The sequence below is a fragment of the Agelaius phoeniceus genome, chromosome 27 (genome assembly GCF_051311805.1).
Source record: "Agelaius phoeniceus isolate bAgePho1 chromosome 27, bAgePho1.hap1, whole genome shotgun sequence".
Classification (NCBI taxonomy): domain Eukaryota; kingdom Metazoa; phylum Chordata; class Aves; order Passeriformes; family Icteridae; genus Agelaius; species Agelaius phoeniceus.
In genome coordinates this window covers 1,566,288-1,584,420 of record NC_135291.1, presented here as the reverse complement: position 1 = coordinate 1,584,420, position 18,133 = coordinate 1,566,288, and the positions used below count along the sequence as shown (strand labels likewise).

The window sequence follows — 18,133 nt, the reverse complement described above, 5'->3', positions numbered from 1 at the left end:
CAAAACAGCTGAAATAATAACTTTGTTTTGTGGATGGGAGTTATTAGTGCCTGTTGAGTAGGAGACACCTGAGGAACAGTGGGAAACCACAATTACAGAGTGTCAAAAATGATTTGCCTGGAAATTAGCAAAAAGGGAGTGACAAAGAGAAGAGGGCAAGACTGGATTGGCCGCTGTACTCGCCACCGAGAAGATCAAATACACCTGCTATGGGCAGCAACCCCATAGGCATGGCAGGTGAGGGTATAAGCCATACCAGACCTCGGTTATTCCTTTTTCTGTCACTCATCTTCTGTCTTTTCCCTTTAGGGATACCAGCAAAATCGTGTCGCAAATGCTATCAAAAGCATTACAGGGAAAGAAATCAAAGTTCCTCTTTTATTACACACACCCATGTCAGCAGTCACTGCTATGACCCATCCAAATTAAGTACCTGTAGGCAAAATGGGGGAAAATAGTGCATTGCGAGAAACTTAGGAAAAAGTGAAAATATATTGGGAAGCGAATGTCCAAAAGGGGAGAGATGGATTTGTTTCACATTTGCCTTTAAGGGTAGAGTCCAAGATTTGGTAAAAGAACAATCAGTAAACAAAAAGCTAAAACCAGCACAGAAATCTAACTCTGTATCAGCCCCAATTAATAAGCTGAATCATCTTATAAGACTCCAAACAGTTGTAGAGATAATAACGAACATAACCAGATGGGCACTAGAATTTATATCAATTCAACGAAGCCAAACAAAACCCATAATATATCAGAATAGATTGGCTTTAGACTATTGGCTAAAGAAGGGAGTGTTTGTGGAAAATTTAATATATCAGGTGTAGATATATTAAAATAGATGACCACAATGAAAAATAGCCCACATACTGATCCAAAATTGGGAACCAATGTTAAAAAAACTAGCTGGTGAGATCACGTATAGAATGGTGGAAGAAATTAGGCTTCTTCCTTTCATGTGTTACAGCTGTTTGGATATTTCTTCCTTGTTTGATTCCTTGTTTTATTCAGCTAATTATCAGCGTAGTCCAAAGCATAAGAAACATTGCCCAAGCTAAATGTTTTATAAAGAATAAGAGGGGAGTTTGTTATAGATGTTGTTCCAGATTGCAATGCAAGATGTTTTCCATGACCATCTGTATGGCAGATTATCTTTGTCAAGCGGGCAGTTTGCCTTATCTCTCTCTTTGAGTGCCACATTCACACCTCCCTGGGGAGGGGACATCTGTTGATAACAGACTATTGAATGTCACTGCATGACTGATAAGAACTATAACATCCCATTGGGAGATGCTCCGCCCAGAGGGAGGAGCCAAGCATTGCTACCCAGATATAATCCAGAGGTTTTTGAGACACCAGCGCGGCTTTCTCCACTGGATTCCCCAGAGGAACAGCAGCTGCCTCTTCTTCCACTAGATCTTCAGAGGAAGAACACATCCTTCTCTACAGGACCCCCCCTGCTCCAACAGAATCACCCCTGACACTTCAGGAGGGCTGCAGCCACATTTCCAATTGGACTGCTACCACACCTTTACCCACAGGGTGTCAGGTTGGGTTCTGACTCTGTCAGTGTTGTTCTAGTGTACTGCATGCTTTATTTTATCCTTTTATTTTTTTCCTTCCCTATTAAAGAACTGGTATTTCCTGCTCCCATATTTTTGCCTGAGAACCCCTAAATTTAAAGTTTATGGCAATCAGGAAGGGTGGGGAGGGTTTACGTTCTCCATTTCAGGGGAGGCTCCTGCCTTCCTTAGCAGACTCCTGTCTTTCCAAAACAAGACAGCCACACGTCCCGTGTCTGTGTCACGCCCCTGCGACTGTGCCGGCCACCCAGCACTGGGGCTGGTCCCAAAGAGGCCGTGGCAGGGCCTGTGGAAGGCCCCGGTGCCCTTCCTGCTCAGCAGCGGTGGCAGCCGTGGGGGCTCATTCTGCTGCCCTGAGCAGGCAGAGCAGAGGAGCAGCTGCTTCTTGTTTGGGCCGTGGCTAAAGTTCCTGCTGGGCTGTGTCTTCAACACTTGGGGCAAGGTCTTGCCTGCAAGCTGGGGCAGTTTGGGTGGTGTGGGGGTGTCCGCAGGGCACATGGAGGTGTGTCCTGGGGCTCTCTGTGACACAGTGCACCGTGGTCACCGTGGGATGGAAAGGGACAGAGTGTGCAAGGGTGACCCTTTGTGACACGTCGTGACATAGGTGCTGGTGGCGCCACGGCCACGCCACAGTGCTCGGTGCACATAACGGGACAGGACGGGACAGAGCAGTGCTGTGAGGAGCCCCCACACAGCCAACTCGTTCCTGGCTGACCCGGAGCTTTTCCCAGGCGTTCCCTGTGCAGGTGACCTCGAGGCCAGGCTGCGGGACTCGGTGACGTGGAGCATTTCCCAAGCGTCTGCCATCCCTGCGGCCGGTGCCCTCGAGGACAGACTGCGGGACTTGCAGTCCTATTTCCCTTTTGAGACTTCTCTCTTGCTGCTGCCCTCGAGGACAGGCTGCAGGAGTTCCTGTCCTGTAGCCTTCCCGAGGCTCTTCTGTTGCAGGTGCCTTCAAGGCACAACTGCAGCACTTGCTCACCTTCAGCTCTTCCGAGGCCTCTCTGCTTCAGCAAGCGCTCATAACTGCAAAGAGTGACATGGAGCAGAGACCCCCCAGCGTGCCCAAGCTGGCCTGGGTGGAGGAGGAAGAGGCTGGAGCTGCCTCAGCACAGCAGCCTGAAGAACTGGAGCAGTTCCAGCTGCTGCAGGGGCGTGAGTGTCAGAGCTGGGCCACAAGGCTGGTGCCTGCAGCCAGCCTGGCCCCATCCCATCCCATCCCATCCCATCCCATCCCATCCCATCCCATCCCATCCCATCCCATCCCTGTGGACATATCCATGGATAGGACAGAAGCTGGGCTGGAGCACCTGGCAGCCGCGCTCCATCCCCCGGGGCATCCCGAGGCTCTCCCTGCCTGGGGAGCGCAGGGCTGGGCTGTGTTCTCCGGCCTCTCCCGCAGCCCCTCAGCTCTGGCTGCGCTCGCTCTTTGCCAGATGCAGCCCAGGACCGGACACAAGAACAGGAAGCCGCCCGTGGCCGCTTGGGCAGAACGGCGCAGGTACCTGGGGCCATCCCCACCTGGGCTGGGCCTGCTGGCACTGCTCAGCCAAGCACCAGGCTTGGAGCGCTCCATGGATTCTCCCTCTCTTGCTGCCCTTCTCCTGCCGACCCTCTGTGAATTCATCACGTGCCTTTGGCAGGAAGAGACCGCCGGTTCGGGCACGGGCGTCTTGGCCAACCTTCTGTTCCTCAATGCCGAGATCGATGCTGCCATGCTGGATTTGCTTGTGGAGAAGGGTGTCTCCAATCCAGTGCAAGTAAGCAGCCTGGGGCAAGGGCTCGATGGCCCCAGCAGGGGTGCGGCGCCTCGAGCCGGCTCTGCCGGGCTCCCTGGGCCTTTGAGGCCCGGCCCAATGCGGTTGGAAGGGAAGCACTTCTCAGGGGGAGTTGCTGCTCTGGCAGCTCTCCAAGACTCCCCGTGCCCTCTGCAGGTGCCCGCCATGGTGAGGTCCATCCACCAGTGGCTCACAGCCAAGGAGTCTGCTGGGCACAGGCTGGACAAGACCCTTCTGGAGCTGACCGAGGAATACCCCTCTGATGTGCTGATCACCCTCTTGCGCTGGGCCCCATCATGTGACAGGTAGGGCAGCCCCACGTGCCTTGAGGGCTTCGGGTTCACCGGCCCATCACCCTGTAGAGCCTGTCCCTGCTGACTGCCAGACAGGCGGGCAGTTCCAGGATCCTCTGGCTCCTCTGTTTTCCAGGGCTGCCATGTCAGCTCCTGAGCCTGGTGCCACGCTCCCTCCCTGCCCCTCGGGGCCTGTACCCACGTGGGCTGGCTGGCCGCTGCCGGCCAGGGGCAGTGGGCAGAGGCAGGGCTGAGGGCCAGCGCGGGGCCCTGCAGCTGCCCAGGCCACGGTGCTGTGGCCGAGCCCGCCCTGACACAGAGCTCTGACCCCACAGAGCTGCCGCCACCATGTGGGGAACCATCATGTCCTCGAGCAGGACTGCGGAGCCGGCACTGCGGCTACTCCTCGATGTGCTGAGCGCCTGGCCAGTGCACAGCGCGTACACCTCCGATGGGGACAACGCAGGAGTCTTTGCCCTGGCTGTGAGTTTCTGCTGCCGGCCTTTGCCAGCCCCCAGGCCGCCTCTCCAGCAGCCGGCTCTCTGTCCTCCCCCCAGCTGCATCCCCCTGCCTCAGGCACTGGGCTGAATCCTGCCTTAGGGGCAGGGTTCAGGGGCACCAGGCCCGCTGGTCCCCCCGTGTCTCCCCCGGTCTCTCCCTGGCATGCTTAGGCCCTGCCACGTGGATGTCTTGGCACTGAGCCTTGTCTCTGGCTGTTTTATTTCTTGCAGGCAACCGTGGCCCTGTGGAGAGTCTTCAATCTGGCCTGGCGCTCGCCTGTGGTGCTGGAGTATTTCTCCTATCTCTTTCTGCGTCTGCTCTTCCAAGCTTACATCAGCATGCAGGATATGCCAGAAGAGGTTGAGACCTTCTGGCAGGGATGCCAGGAGCAACACGGCCTCACTGCAAACCCCAACAGGTGCTCCATGCCAGTCCTCCCAGTCTCGCCATCCCTCCCACGCCCCCAGGGCAGGAGCCGGGGCTCCCAGCGTGACCTGGGCTTTGCTCTGCACACAGCTTTGCGCTGCAGACCCTGAAGGCCCTGCTCTGCCAAATGCGCTATGAGCACGTGGTGCTGTCCATGGAACGCAAGCGTGCCTGGGACACGCTGCTCTGTGCCGACACCCACCACTGTGCAGTGCGTCTGCTGGCCAGGTGAGACCTCGTTCTCCCCACCGCCCCTCTCCTTTGTGCCTGCAACGCCCCACACAGTCCCCGTGCTCATGGGCAGCCGGGCCTTGTCACCAAGGGAGGCATGAGCAGACTGGAAAAGGCCGGCACAGGAGGCTGCCCGGGAACAGCCGCCTCCCAAAGCGCCCTCGGGATGCTCGGGAGCAGACCAGAGCTCTGCCAGTCAGCCCTGGGAGAGGTTTGCCTGCCCGGCCCAGGAGCAATGGTGCCTTTTTCTCCCTGCCAGGGAGATGCGCCGTGTCTCCATCATCTGGTGTTGCGGCATGGCATCCTGCCTCTTTGACCTGCTCAGCCAAGGCATTTCAGACTGGGAGCTGCCCGCCCTGGCCTTCCTGGTGGAGGTGAGCCCCATGGCCAGCGCTGCCTGGCTGAGCTGCCTCCCAGCCCTCTGCCCTCTCGTAGCCGCAGCTGCCTGGGACGCTGCCCATGCCCTGTGCTGCTCTGTGCACTTCTGAGCTCCTGCCAGCTGGGCACCTCTGTGCCTGCTCTGTGCCTGCTCTGTGCCTTTCAGGTCCTGGATTGCCTGGACTTGAGCGAATGCGGTAAAAAAGTCCTGGAGATCTTGACAAGGCACCTGCAGAGCGAGTCCAGGCCGATGCGTGGCGTGGCGCTGCGAGGCCTCGTGGTGCTCACCTCGATGGTGAGAAGGAGGCAGCAGCTGAAGCTGTGCTGGCAGCGTGGGGCTGGGGCAAGCAGCCCCTTGGGCTTAGCTGGGCTTTGGCAGCTGTGGCAGCTGCTCCCAGCTCTCCAGGGTCGCTGTTCAGCTGCCTGAGTGCTTTGGGACAGGCCTTGGGCCTCTGAGCCCTGCAGCAGCAGCAGCAGCAGCAGCAGCGTGGGGTTGCCCAGCCTTGTTTTGCACACAGGATCCAAGCATGTACAGCCTGACTGAAAGCCTTGGGAAGCTACTGTGGGATAGGGATGAAGACATCGTGGAGAAGACCCTCATTGTGCTCAGCCTCCTGATGCTGCAGAAAGACCTGGCAATAGCCAGCCCCATGGCCCTGCAGCTGGCTGAGGCGCTCTGGCACCTCTTTGACAATGTGAGGCTCTGTGCCCCCAGCCACGGGCACTTGGGTGCTGCCTTGGGCCTGGGCACAGGGAGGCCTGGAGCAGCTGATGTGGAGGGCTTTGGCTTCCTTTTCAACAGGACAACAGCCTTGTGCAGCTGCTCTCCATTCACCTCTTCCAAGACGTAATCGCCTTGGTAGTGGCAAAGGGAGAAAAGCCTCTGAAGAAGCACGTGAGCCAGAGCCTGCTCCCACTCTTCTTCCACTGCCATGATGAGAATGGGTGTGTGGCACAGGTGAGGCCTCCTGGGTGTCCCCATGGAAGGAGCTCAGCTGTCTCCCCAGCCCCTGGCACCTGACGGGCTCCAGCCTCCTCCCGGCCCTGGCACAGAGATGCGGGTCCGGTGCCCTGGGCTGCGGTGCCATCTCTGGGTCTCTGCTGCTCTGCAGGCCTCTCGGGAAACGCTGCTTTCTGCAGTAAGCTTCCTGAAGAGGAAGGATCTCAAGCAGCTGCTGCAGACGCATCAGATGTGGAGATTTGCCGAGTGCTTGGTAAGGACAGCCTGGCATGCCCAGCCCAATCCCTGGAGAAGCTGCCTGCCCCCGGCGCCCGGTCTGTGGGGCTGGCAGCTGTGGCCCCTGCCCAGTGCCGCAGGCAGGGGCACCAGCCTGCGCCCCACACGCCGCTCCCTTGCCTGGGCCGTGCGGGCTCTTCTCCAGGCTCCTGTGGCCCCAAGGCCGGTGCCGATGGAGGCCCGAGCCAGCCGGGCTCTGCTGCGGGGCGGCGCCGCGGCTCGCCGGGCCCTCCGCCCCGTGCCGAGCCCGGCGCCTGCGGCTGCTGGCCGGGCCTCAGGGCTCTATGGGCAGGGGGAGCAGTGGCGGCCGTAGGCAGCGCCCGGCCCAGGGGCACGGCCCGCATCAACCCTTTCCCTCCGTGCCCCGCCGCTCTCTGCAGCTGGCAGAGGACAGGAGCCGAGCGGCCGAGCAGCTGCGCCGGGCCCTGCCCTACGTGCGGAGCGCACAGGAGCCCCTGCGAGAGGCGGCCGTCAGGTTCATGGGTGAGCGCCAAGGCCGGCTCCCTCCCCGGCCCGGCCCGCCGCAGCTCGGCCCCAGCCCCGCCTGCTGGCCCGGCAGCAGGATCCGGGCGCGGGCATGTGCAGCCCCGGCTGGGCTCGGCATTGCTGCTGCCGCCCTCTGGCAGCCGTGGCCTGGGGCGGCAGCGTGCGCCAGGGGCCCGGGCTGAGCCCTGCCGGGCCAGCAGGGCGTGTGGCCTCGGGGCTGGCAGCGCCCCTGGGCGGCAGCTGTGGCTCTGAAGGCCGGACACGCTCTGTGTTCCCCAGGGATGGCCGGGCGCTTCCTGACAGGGCAGCAGCCGCACTTCCGCATCATCTGCAGGGGTGAGTGCGGCCCGCGGGCTCTCGCCGGGGGCTGCCGCTGGCACCTGCGTTCCCTGGCCCACCCGCCCACGGCTCCGCTCCCTGCGCGCCCCAAGGTGCCCACAGCACAGACACCTTGCAGGGACCTGGGGGACATTCCTGGCCAGCAGCTGCCAGCTCGTCCTTCTTGTCTCCTGCTTCCTCCAGGCCGTGCCAGGAGCTGCGTGCTATGCACGAGGCTGGAGGCTCTCCCCAGCTCCCCGCAGATCCAGCCTCTGACTGGGCCTCTGTTTCTCTCTCTGCAGCCCTTCAGGACATGACGGATGACACCAGCCCTGCCATCTCATGCCTGGCGCTTCAAGCTCTGTACATCCTTTTAGCTCTACAGAGCGTTCCCGGCTCCCGACTCCAGAAGATGCGAGACCAACTGCGCCGCCTCTGGCACTCGCGGCCTTTGCTGTGTGGCCGTGGCTGAGTGTCCTGCTGCGGCGCTGTGCAGAACTGCTCCGGGAGGCTGCGTCTGCTGGGGCCACCTGAGCCTGCGGGGAACACCTCTCCTCTGCCAGCACTTCCTTTCCCTTCACCCCCTGGAGGAACATTAAATTGCTGTTGTTGGATAGCCGGCTGTCCAGGAGCTTTCTCTTGGTGCAGAGTGTCTTCAGGCCAATGGGGAAGAGGGGGAAAAGGCTGCTTGGTCTGCACAATTTGCCCAAGCGTGCGGTGTGGAAGGGAAAGTGTGGAAGAATGGCTGGAGGAAAAGGGCCATGGATCCGTGGAAATGTTGTACAAGCAAGCCCCATGATAACTGAGCATACATGTTAACTTAGCAGCTTGGCATAAGTGGGCCGCACTTAGCATAACCAGGCCGCACGCCATGATAGGAAGATGCTGTGTCCTGCCTGCTGACAAGGTCAAACGGGCAAGGACAGCAACGAGAATAGAAACCATAAAGTATGCATAACCACAAAGTAGGAGGAATATGTAAATGTAATCTCTTGCTTTAAACCAAGAAACTCATGACATGTATGAGCAATTAAACCAAGAAACTAATGACAAGTATGCATAATTACTGGAAAACAATATAAAAGTACCAGTGTACTCAAGATAAACCGAAGCTTGCTTTACCAATCATATTGATTGATTGCTTGTCTTCCCTCGCCGCCATCAGGAGGGGGCTGTGGGATGCTGAGAGGGACGGGAGGGGCTTTGGTGGCTCCTGGCCAGGACCAAAAGGGATCGGGGGGAGGTTTCAGGGGCTCCTGGCTGGGCTGGGGGCCACAGGGAGGGCGCTGGGAGGGGCTGGGGGTGTCCCTGAGAGGTTTTGGGGGTGCTGAGCCCTGCGGACCCCCCAGAGATGCCGCCGGACGCCGCCCGCAGCAAGATGCTGACGGGCATCGGGGGCTTCGTCTTGGGCTTCGTCTTCCTGGCGCTGGGGCTCGGCTTCTACGTGCGCAAGAAGGTCAGGGCGGGTGCCGGGGGTGGCGTCCCGGCCGTGGCGGAGCGTGTGCGCTCCCGCCGGGGCCCCCAGCCCGGTGTCACCCCCTTTTCTCTGCCCACAGAGCTCCTGAGCCGGCGGCGGCGGCAGCCCCTCCCCGTGGGCTCGGGCCCGGCCGGGACCCCCCGCTCCGTCCCCGCTCCGCTGATTTTGGGGGGGTCCCGTGTCCCCCCCAGCCCCGCTGGCGCTCTGCCCCCGCCCAGTGCCTGCTCCCAGTGCTCCCAATAAAGCTTCCCAGTTGGCCCCGGGGCCGTTTATTGGGGGGCGATGGGGAGCGGTTTGGGGGGGGCGGTGATGGGACAGATTTGGGCAAAGGGAGTGGGACAAAGGGTGGGGGCTGGGCCCGGGGGGGAGCGGGAGGAGGAGGAGGAGGAGGAGGAGGAGGAGGAGGAGGAGGAGGAGGAGGAGGAAGAGCAGCAGCACCAGATCCCCACGGTTTCCCTGCCCCGCCAGAGCTGCAGCCCCCCCGGCCCTGTCAGCGTCGCCCCCTCCCCACATCCCGCAGTGAGCTGCGAGAGGGAGCTCAGCCCTGGTTAAGAATCTCTAATTACTTTAAAATAACTAATACTATTTCATTTTAATAACATTTTATTTTACTATATGAAAACATCTCTATAATTTACATTTATATAATTTAAAAATAATTTTAATACTACTTAATAATTCCCTTGACCCCTTGATAATAAAATTGTGTTTCTGTCACGATTCCCTCCTCATGGACGGGTTTACTGATGGGGGATCTTGTTGGATCGGCAGAAGAAATGCAGCACACAATATGAGTGAACAGCAAGTCTCCAACTTTATTGATAGTTCACACATATTTATATTGGTGTTAATGTGGCTTATACATATTGCAAAGCTGAGCTCATTATTGGTTAATTACTTATCAGTAAACCACACCTACTTCTATATTCTTATGGTTATTTTGTTACTACTTCTACATTCTTGTGGTTATTCTGCTGAAACTATCCTCATATTTTTGGCAAAAGATCCTCTCCTCTATCCTGTTGTTGCACCAAGGGCACAATCTCCTTGTCAGGGGTTGGACACTGACTGCTGAATCCTAGACTTGCCTCCTTCTAACTTAACCAACGCTATTATGTCGACGTGACCTTTCTCAGCTGGCCAGCTGTCCACAAAGCTCTCCACATTTCGCCTGTTTTTCTGTTGAACAAGCATGGTCTGATTAAATGCAGCAGATACCATCTTTTGCACCATGTTCTGTAGGCATATGCAAAAACACGGCAAAATTAATACTACTAACAAAGCTATAATGCTCACTATAATGCTGACCTTAACAATAGAGCGTAACCATGATCCCAGGCCTAAAGATTTGAGCCATCCATCAATACCAAAGCCTGATTCTACCTGTAGGTTTCCAGTTAACCGCTCCAGTGTGGAGAGCTTTGTGGACAGTTGGCCAGCTGAGAAAGGTCACGTCGACATAATAGCGTTGGTTAAGTTAGAAGGAGGCAAGTCTAGGATTCAGCAGTCAGTGTCCAACCACTGACAGGGACATTGTGCCCTTGGTGCACCAACAGGATAGAGGAGAGGATCTCATGCCAAAAATATGAGGACATTTTCAGCAGAATAACCACAAGAATGTAGAAGTAGTAACAAAATAACCATAAGAATAAAGAAATAGGCGTGGTTGACTGAGAAGTAATTAACCAATAATGAGCTCAGCTTTGCAATATGTATAAGCTTCATTAACACCAATATAAATATGTGTGAACTATCAATAAAGTTGGAGACTTGCTGTTCACTCATATTGTGTGCCGCATTTCTTCCGCCGATCCAACAGGATCTGAGAGTGCAAAACCCGACATAGCCATGGGGGGTTTGCAGTGATAATCAAAACAAATGCACCTTTATTGAAACAACCACAGCGAAATGCGTTCAGGAGGAATTGGGGGTAAAAGGGAAAAATAAGGAGAAGAGGGAGGGAGAGAAAAGAAAGGTTTATAGGTACCAAACATCGAACAGCAAAGTCCTTCGATGTCCTGCCCATGGAGCTCACCAGGTCACGTCTGGGGAGATCTCAGGGGTGCAGCTCATCCCAACTCTAATTATCCTCTGTTCTGATGGGGGAAGGGGATGAATCTTGAAACCAAATCAAAGGCAGTCTATTGTATTTTCAGGGGGAAAAATGGTATTTGGGGAAGGGTGCACACAGTCCATGTTCAGCAGTGGGCGAGAGCCATTGTCTTCTGGTCTACTGCTCACACCTGCAACATCCATCTCACTTTGGCCAGCTTGCCTCCCCCACACCCCCCCGGGTTGGGGGTTTCAGTCCCAATCCCTGGAAAAAATGAGAGGGGTCTTTTCACATGGGGGTTTCATGTCTCAGTTATTGATGGAGGCTTCTCACATCTCTGTCTGTCACAGTGACTATAAACGAGTGAGGGTCCTCTCTGGGGGACCACCCAAAAATTCAGGAGAAGTCCAGCCAGGCCAAGAGGTGGGGAAAAATTCCAGAATTTTTCACAGTGCCCCCTTCTTCTTTTCATTTGGCTCACTGTAGCACACAGCAAACACACCAGGGAACAACAGCACAGCAACACTCTCAGGTCTCGGGGCCCTCGGCGTGGACCTTTCTCCTACAGGGTCAGAGATTGCGGACGGGGGGGGCTTTTCTTCAGTGGTCCCCAATGACGATCGTGAGGCAGATGAGGGAAACTTTGGGCAGAGCCTCACACCCACATCCCGCAGTGAGTGGGGAGGGGGAGCTCAGCCCATGTTAGGAGTCTTTAAATGATTTAAAATAACTACTAATTTTAAATTTTAATAAAACTTTAGTGAAATTAATTAAAACGTCCATATAATTAAAATTTATATAATTTTTAAATATAATTTAATAATGCTTAATAATTTCTTTGATCTCTTGTTAATAAAATTTTGTTTCTAAAGTGGAGTGGGACAAAGGGATCTGAACAGAAAATCCTGAACAAGCTCAGTCCCAGAAAATCGGGGTTAAATGTGAAATGAGCAGCTCTGATTGGCCGCCCCAGCACAGCCCGCCCTTCCAGTCCCTCCCAGTCCATTCCCAGTCCCTCTCCAGCCCAGCCCAGCCCTCCCCTCTCTCTCCCAGTGCCCCCCAGCTGATCCCAGTGTGTCCCCGCTCTCTCTCTCTCTCTCTCTCTCCCCCAGTGTCCCCCAGCGTGTCCATCTCGCTGGTGCCCCCCTCGAGCTCCCAGCCCAGCCCCGGCCGCCTGCTCTGCTCCGTGATGGATTTCTACCCTGCTGCCATCCAGGTGAGGTGGTTCCAGGGCCAGCAGGAGCTCTCGGAGCACGTGGTGGCCACCAACGTGGTCCCCAACGGAGACTGGACCTACCAGCTCCTGGTGCTTCTGGGAATCTCCAAAAATCCCGGGAAAATGGGTTTAGGACCATCCAGACACCTAAAGTCCTGGAAAAAGGAGAATTCGACAACAGCCAACGCCCCAAAATGATGAAAAAGGGGGGAAAAAATCCTGAAAAAAAACCCCAAAAAATCAAAAATATCCACAAAAATCCCCCCCAAAAAAATTGAGATGGATTCCCCCCTTAATTTTCCAAAATTAAAAAAATTCCAGCGAACCCCAAATCCGGGACCCCTCCCACAACCCCTTCTTGGACCCCAAGAATTGGAGGCAGGGTCAGGGCCAGCAGCGGCAGCAGCCGCGGGAGGCTCCGCGCTCCGTCCATGGCTCTCCGGGCACACCGGGAAGGGTCGGTGCTGCTCCCAGGAACGCGGATCCAAACTGAGGGGACTGGGAACCGGGGAGCAGCACCCCAAAAAGCGCTCAGCCAATGGGAGAGAAGAGTTTATTGCGCGTCATGTGTTGCTGGGTAGAGGGTTTAAATATTCAGCTCTTTAAGAAATCCCGGCCAATCAGAGCGAAGAATGTTTGTGACTCATTAGTTGCTGGGAAGAGGGTCTGGAAATCGGGCTCCCAAAGAAACCGGCCAATTAGAGAGCGCAAAAAACCAGCTCGGCCAATGAGAGCGAGCCCACAAACAAGCACAACAAATCAAAGCGCCGCCAAAAACCACGCCCGACCAATCAGGGAACGCGGCCCTCATGACCCCGCGCTGCTCCGGGCTGGCTCTCCCAGTTGAGCGCGGTTGGTTTGGGGTGGAGGTCGCTGACCATGGGGCGATGGGCGGCAGCTGGGGCCCTACTGGTGGCACTGGTGGTGCTGGGAGCCCCCCCGGCTGCGGGCGCGGAGCTCTCGGGTGAGCGGGGGGCGGGAGGCGCTGGGACAGGAGGGGGAGAAGGGGGAAAAGGGGGCGAAGGGGGGAGCCCGGAATGGAGGGGGAGGAGGAGGAGACCCCCCAAAGGGAGAGAGGGAGGGGCTGAGGGATGGGGGCAGGGGTGGGAGAGGGCGGGGAAGGGGGAAAAGGAGAGGGGGGGACCGCAAAACTGAGCGGGAGGGGGTCGGGGATTGGGGGATTCGTGGGAAAATGGGGAAATGGGACCCCAAAAGTGATTTGGGAGCTGTCGGAGGTGGGAGGGGAGAGGATGTGGAAGGGGAAATGGGGGAAGGGCGGCAAAGAGGAAGCGGCAGCGCGGGCAGGAGGGTCCCGTGTCGGCCGTGGGGCACAGGGGGTGCGGAGTGGGGATCCGCGGTGGGCCCCGGAGCTCTGCGGGGTGCTGGGTGGGGCACCCCCTGAGCTGTGTGCTGCACTCACAGGGGTGTTCCAGAACATGCATCAGTACGAGTGTCACTTCATTAACGGTACAGAGAAGGTGAGGTACGTGGCGAGGTACATCTACAACCGGGAGCAGTACCTGATGTTCGACAGCGACGTGGGGCACTATGTGGGGTTCACCCCCTATGGTGAGAAACATGCCCAGTACAGGAACAGCGACCCGGAATTCCTGGAGGACGCACGGACTGCAGTAGACACGTACTGCCGGCACAACTACCGGATTACCACCCCATTCAGCGTGGAGCGCCGAGGTGAGGGCGGGGCAGAGCGTGTCCCCTCGGGCCCTGCCCTGCCAGTGACCCTGGAGCCCCTCAAAGGTTCCCGGGGAATCGCCCCAGAGCCCTCAGCCCTCCTTGACCCACCCCACGTCCTCCTATCTCCTCCAGTTCCTCCCAGCCCCTCCTAGTGCCCCCCGCGCGTCCATTTCAGCGACGCGTAAAGCTGACGCTTCTCAGCCAATCAGATCGCGTCTCTCTCATGACTCGTCTGTTGTTAGGCAGATCCGCAGCGCCCAGTGCCCCGCGCTGGACTCGGCCTCCCAGTGTCGCGAACTTCATTACCACTTCATCCCAGTGCCATCAAAATCCCTTCCAGTTGCACCCAGTCCCTCCAAGACCATCTCCAATTCCATCGCAGTCTATCCCAGTCCATTCCCGTCCCTCCCCAGCCCAGCCCAGCCCAGCCCTCTCCCATCTGTCCCAGTGCCCCCCAGCTGATCCCAGTGTGTCCCCGCTCTCTCTCTCTCTCTCTCTCTCTCTCTCCCCCAGTGCCCCCCAACGTGTCCATCTCGCTGGTGCCCTCCTCGAGCTCCCAGCCCGGCCCCGGCCGCCTGCTCTGCTCCGTGATGGATTTCTACCCTGCTGCCATCCAGGTGAGGTGGTTCCAGGGCCAGCAGGAGCTCTCGGAGCACGTGGTGGCCACCGACGTGGTCCCCAACGGGGACTGGACCTACCAGCTGCTGGTGCTGCTGGAAACGCCGCCCCGGCGCGGGCTCACCTACAGCTGCCAGGTGGAGCACGTCAGCCTGGAGCAGCCCCTGAGCCGGCACTGGGGTACGGGGGAGCCCCTGGGGGCGCTGGCAGAGCCACTGGGCTGTGCTGGGAGCCACTGGGAGGGAGCTGGAGAGAGCCGGGCTGGGACTGGGAGAGGCCCTGGGGACTGGGCAAGGGCTGGGAAGGGGTTTGGGGGAGGCTGGGGAGGGTGGGATGGGGTTGGGGGCTCCTGGTGGGCACTGGGAGGGAGTTTGGGGGTACTGGGTGTGACTGGGAGGGAGTTTGGGGGCGCTGGGTGTGACTGGGAGGGATCGCAGTGAGTCCGGAGGGGCTGGAAGGAGATCGGCCATGGCCAAGCGGGGCTCGCCATGAGCTCGGTTGTGCTGGGCACAGACTGGGAGGGCTCTGGCTGAGTCCTGCTGGGGCTGCCCAGGGACTGCGAGAGGCTTTGGGGCTCCTGGGGCGCTGGGGGCAACTGGGAGGGGGCTGTGGGATCCTCAGAGGGACGGGAGGGGCTTTGGTGGCTCCTGGCCAGGACAAAAAGGGATTGGGGGGAGGTTTCAGGGGCTCCTGGCTGGGCTGGAGGCCACAGGGAGGGCACTGGGAGGGGCTGGGGGTGTCCGTGAGAGGTTTTGGGGGTGCTGAGCCCTGCGGACCCCCCAGAGATGCCGCCGGACGCCGCCCGCAGCAAGATGCTGACGGGCATCGGGGGCTTCGTCTTGGGCTTCGTCTTCCTGGCGCTGGGGCTCGGCTTCTACGTGCGCAAGAAGGTCAGGGCGGGTGCCGGGGGTGGCGTCCCGGCCGTGGCGGAGCGTGTGCGCTCCCGCCGGGGCCCCCAGCCCGGTGTCACCCCCTTTTCTCTGCCCACAGAGCTCCTGAGCCGGCGGCGGCCGCAGCCCCTCCCCGTGGGCTCGGGCCCGGCCGGGACTCCCCGCTCCGTCCCCGCTCCGCTGATTTTGGGGGGGTCCCGTGTCCCCCCAGCCCCGCTGGCGCTCTGCCCCCGCCCAGTGCCTGCTCCCAGTGCTCCCAATAAGCTTCCCAGTTGGCCCCGGGGCCGTTTATTGGGGGGCGATGGGGAGGGATTTGGGGGGGGCGGTGATGGGACGGATTTGGGCAAAGGGAGGGGGACAAAGGGTGGGGGCAGGGCCCGGGGGGAGCGGGAGGAGGGGGAGGTGGAAGGGGCGGGGGACGTGAGAGAGAAGAGGGGAAGGAGGCGGGATGAGGAACGAGGACGAGCTGGAGGAGCCATTGAACCGGGGGAGGAGAGGCGGGAGGAAGAGGAGGGGGAGATGAGGAGAGGAGCAGAAACCAGAGAAGCAGCGGAGATCCTCCGGCCTTTACCGAGGTGTCCACGGGGGGAGCCAGGAAGATGTGGAGCCCCCAGCCAGGTGTGTTCCCAACGCGGGGGGCTCTGACCCTGGGGGTCACCCGGGATTATCCAGCGTGGATCCTCCAACGGGGGCTGGACCTGGAGCGGGGCACGGAGCTCATCCCGCACCGGGGCACGGCGGGATCCACGGGCATCGACCCCTCCCTCATCAAAGGACAGCTTTCAGTTACAGTGGTTAGGACAACTAGTTAGTTATGGTAGTTAGCACAGGTAGTTAGTTATGGTAGTTAGCACAGCCTGTTTGTTATGAAAGTTTTTGGAATACAAACTCTCTCAAACCTCAACTCCCCTGACGTGTCCCTTCCCTCTCCCGCTGTGACTCAGCTGCCCGGAGCAATGTGAGGGGAGGGCGGGCCCAGCCTGGCCCAGAGCTGAGCCCCAGCAGAGCCCTGGCAGAGCCCAGAGCAGCCTCGGCACCTGCAGAGTCAGCCTGGAAGGAGGCGCTTGGAGCCTTCTCGGCTGCACCCGGCTCTTGGTTACAAACTGTGTGTGCTGGAAAATGCCACCGGCTCTGCAGGAGGGCAGAAGGGGCCCGGGGAAGGCCCAGGTGCTCCATGCAAGGGAAAAACCTGCCCTGGGTTTGTTATAAATAACTAGGTAGTGCTGGCTTTTGCTATTATGTATTGACTTCTGCAAAATATTCTTAATCACAACAATTTTGATAGAGTACAGTTTGTAATCACTTTTCACTGCTTTTGCTATAGTATAATTTGTCAGCTTTTTGTGGCCAATGCCTGGCCCCTGTGTAGCTCAGATCCTCAGAACATCATTTATGGTTGATATTTGAGTTTATGGACAGTGTGAAAAAGATACATTATAGTTTTGGCTTTTGCAAAATATTAAAGTGGATGCCATGTGTTGTGCATTAGAATGTTAACTTTTGCAGAAGTAGCTGTAGTTGTGAAATAATAACTAATGCTTTTATTTTTGTAACTAACTGACAATAATAACTCAGAGATATTTCTGAAAGAGCTAATGTTCATTTAAAGTACTTGTGGAAATAGCTAAAAGCGTCTGCATGGTCAGATAACATTTAAGGAAGGGATGTGATGAGGCCCCTGCCACTGACCCTTCCACTGTCAATAACTGTCACCTGCTGAAACCACAGAACAGGGGCCCTTGTGAGGCAGTGACACACAAGCCTCAAAACAGCAATCCACGATTCCTGCACGTGCTCTAAAAAGGCGAGTTGGGGGTCAAACCAACCTAAAGAATTCCTGGAACATGTAAATGAGTTCAAAGAAATGTTTGAATATGTACAATCATTATGAATATGTATTTGAACAATACAATGGAGAAACTAGACAAGAAGAGTTGCTGTGGTTAACTGGTGTGCCTCTGGCCATTGCCAACACCCAGCGCTGCTACTGATTTGTCCCTTATTATTCCTTATTAAACTTTCAAAAATTCTAAAGAGTGAGGCTCATTTCTCACAAAACCCAAGGTGCTCACCCCTTGTTCTTCCCTCAAAGCCAGGATTTGTCAATCCTAAACTTTGTCTGGACGGAGGAGAAGGAGGCTGCGAGGAAAAGGAAGATGCACTGGTGTGGAGGTCCATGGGAGTCTCAATCTCCCACCCGTGGAGGACTGGTCCCCAATAAGAAGAATAGATTTCAAGGTTATGGTGACAAGCTTGCTTCTCCTATAGATCTTTGCAGGCACATGCTGATTTCTGGAAAGTTATGTTACCCCATTGGCCCGTTGGCCTAATTACCCTAGTTCACCCCCTATTACCCATCTCTGGTTAGTCCCTAGAATGTTCTCCCTCTCTGTCCCTCCATTGGCCCTAGTTTACTGCATTCCTCTGCTGGTTTCCGTATTAGCTGTCCCGACCCTTAACCCCTCCTTTGCCCCATTTTCCCCCATATCCATTGGACCCTGACCCTCAGCTCCACCCTCACTACCCCATATAAAAACCCCCTGTGCCCTCAGCTTGCACCCTGTCTTTGTCCCTGGACCCTGTTCAGCTCTGTCCCCTGTTCCTGTACCAATCAACCCAGTTTGCTGAGATCATACCCAGACCCATCCTGCCGACTTTGTCAGCTTTATAAAGCAGCCGTGAGCTCCGGGCTCCTGAGTGCCGGACGCTCCAAGGGCCTTGGCAGCGCCAGGACGCTCCAGACTGGGACAGCCAGGCAGGGCAGGAGGAATCACTGCCCCTTTCCCCTCCCTGCTGCTCCATCTCCCAGCCCAGCATCGCTGCAGGACAGCCTCACTGCCAACGCCATCCTGCCAGGGATGGACTGGGGGGATCTCCTTCCCCTTCCCTCTGGCATGGAGGCAAATCCCATCTTCTCCTTGTCCACCCTCCTTCTTCTCCTCATTCTGTCCTA

At 57.5% G+C, this 18,133-nt stretch overlaps 5 protein-coding genes across 5 annotated transcripts in view; all 5 read left to right on the top strand.

The window, feature by feature from the left end:
* LOC129132056 (uncharacterized) overlaps nucleotides 1–18,133 on the top strand; it is a 157,054-nt gene that overhangs the window by 69,460 nt on the left and 69,461 nt on the right. The window lies entirely within an intron of this gene.
* Nucleotides 2,251–3,670, top strand: LOC143695815 (uncharacterized). The gene is made up of 4 exons (XM_077191036.1): nucleotides 2,251–2,738; nucleotides 3,020–3,084; nucleotides 3,227–3,343; nucleotides 3,518–3,670. Exons 1-4 carry the CDS (start codon nucleotides 2,624–2,626, stop codon nucleotides 3,668–3,670), a joined length of 450 nt encoding a protein of 149 aa, XP_077047151.1. The 5' UTR covers nucleotides 2,251–2,623.
* LOC143695814 (maestro heat-like repeat-containing protein family member 7) lies at nucleotides 3,949–5,378 on the top strand. Its single transcript, XM_077191035.1, has 5 exons — nucleotides 3,949–4,137; nucleotides 4,386–4,573; nucleotides 4,672–4,809; nucleotides 5,072–5,212; nucleotides 5,357–5,378. Exons 1-5 carry the CDS (start codon nucleotides 4,003–4,005, stop codon nucleotides 5,376–5,378), a joined length of 624 nt encoding a protein of 207 aa, XP_077047150.1. The 5' UTR covers nucleotides 3,949–4,002.
* On the top strand, nucleotides 5,898–8,359 carry LOC129132062 (uncharacterized). The gene is made up of 5 exons (XM_077191208.1): nucleotides 5,898–6,148; nucleotides 6,303–6,404; nucleotides 6,808–6,910; nucleotides 7,193–7,249; nucleotides 7,534–8,359. Exons 2-5 carry the CDS (start codon nucleotides 6,381–6,383, stop codon nucleotides 7,701–7,703), a joined length of 354 nt encoding a protein of 117 aa, XP_077047323.1. The 5' UTR covers nucleotides 5,898–6,148; nucleotides 6,303–6,380; the 3' UTR covers nucleotides 7,704–8,359.
* On the top strand, nucleotides 12,834–15,365 carry LOC143691868 (class II histocompatibility antigen, B-L beta chain-like). Its single transcript, XM_077191196.1, has 5 exons — nucleotides 12,834–12,941; nucleotides 13,400–13,669; nucleotides 14,186–14,470; nucleotides 15,074–15,180; nucleotides 15,281–15,365. The coding sequence occupies exons 1-5, from the start codon at nucleotides 12,857–12,859 to the stop codon at nucleotides 15,287–15,289; spliced, it is 756 nt and encodes a 251-aa protein (XP_077047311.1). The 5' UTR covers nucleotides 12,834–12,856; the 3' UTR covers nucleotides 15,290–15,365.

Bases quoted from the DNA above. Each gene is read 5' to 3' on its own strand.
- LOC129132062 (XM_077191208.1), top strand. From the start codon at position 6,381: ATGTGGAGATTTGCCGAGTGCTTG. The intron at 6,405-6,807 runs GTAAGGACAGCC...CGCTCTCTGCAG, and splicing joins GGAGATTTGCCGAGTGCTTG to CTGGCAGAGGACAGGAGCCG. The intron at 6,911-7,192 runs GTGAGCGCCAAG...TGTGTTCCCCAG, and splicing joins GGCGGCCGTCAGGTTCATGG to GGATGGCCGGGCGCTTCCTG.
- LOC143695814 (XM_077191035.1), top strand. From the start codon at position 4,003: ATGTGGGGAACCATCATGTCCTCGAGCAGGACTGCGGAGCCGGCACTG. The intron at 4,574-4,671 runs GTGCTCCATGCC...CTCTGCACACAG, and splicing joins CTCACTGCAAACCCCAACAG to CTTTGCGCTGCAGACCCTGA. The intron at 4,810-5,071 runs GTGAGACCTCGT...TCTCCCTGCCAG, and splicing joins GCAGTGCGTCTGCTGGCCAG to GGAGATGCGCCGTGTCTCCA.
- LOC143695815 (XM_077191036.1), top strand. From the start codon at position 2,624: ATGGAGCAGAGACCCCCCAGCGTGCCCAAGCTGGCCTGGGTGGAGGAG. The intron at 3,085-3,226 runs GTACCTGGGGCC...TGCCTTTGGCAG, and splicing joins GCTTGGGCAGAACGGCGCAG to GAAGAGACCGCCGGTTCGGG. The intron at 3,344-3,517 runs GTAAGCAGCCTG...TGCCCTCTGCAG, and splicing joins GTGTCTCCAATCCAGTGCAA to GTGCCCGCCATGGTGAGGTC.
- LOC143691868 (XM_077191196.1), top strand. From the start codon at position 12,857: ATGGGGCGATGGGCGGCAGCTGGGGCCCTACTGGTGGCACTGGTGGTG. The intron at 12,942-13,399 runs GTGAGCGGGGGG...CTGCACTCACAG, and splicing joins TGCGGGCGCGGAGCTCTCGG to GGGTGTTCCAGAACATGCAT. The intron at 14,471-15,073 runs GTACGGGGGAGC...CGGACCCCCCAG, and splicing joins GCCCCTGAGCCGGCACTGGG to AGATGCCGCCGGACGCCGCC.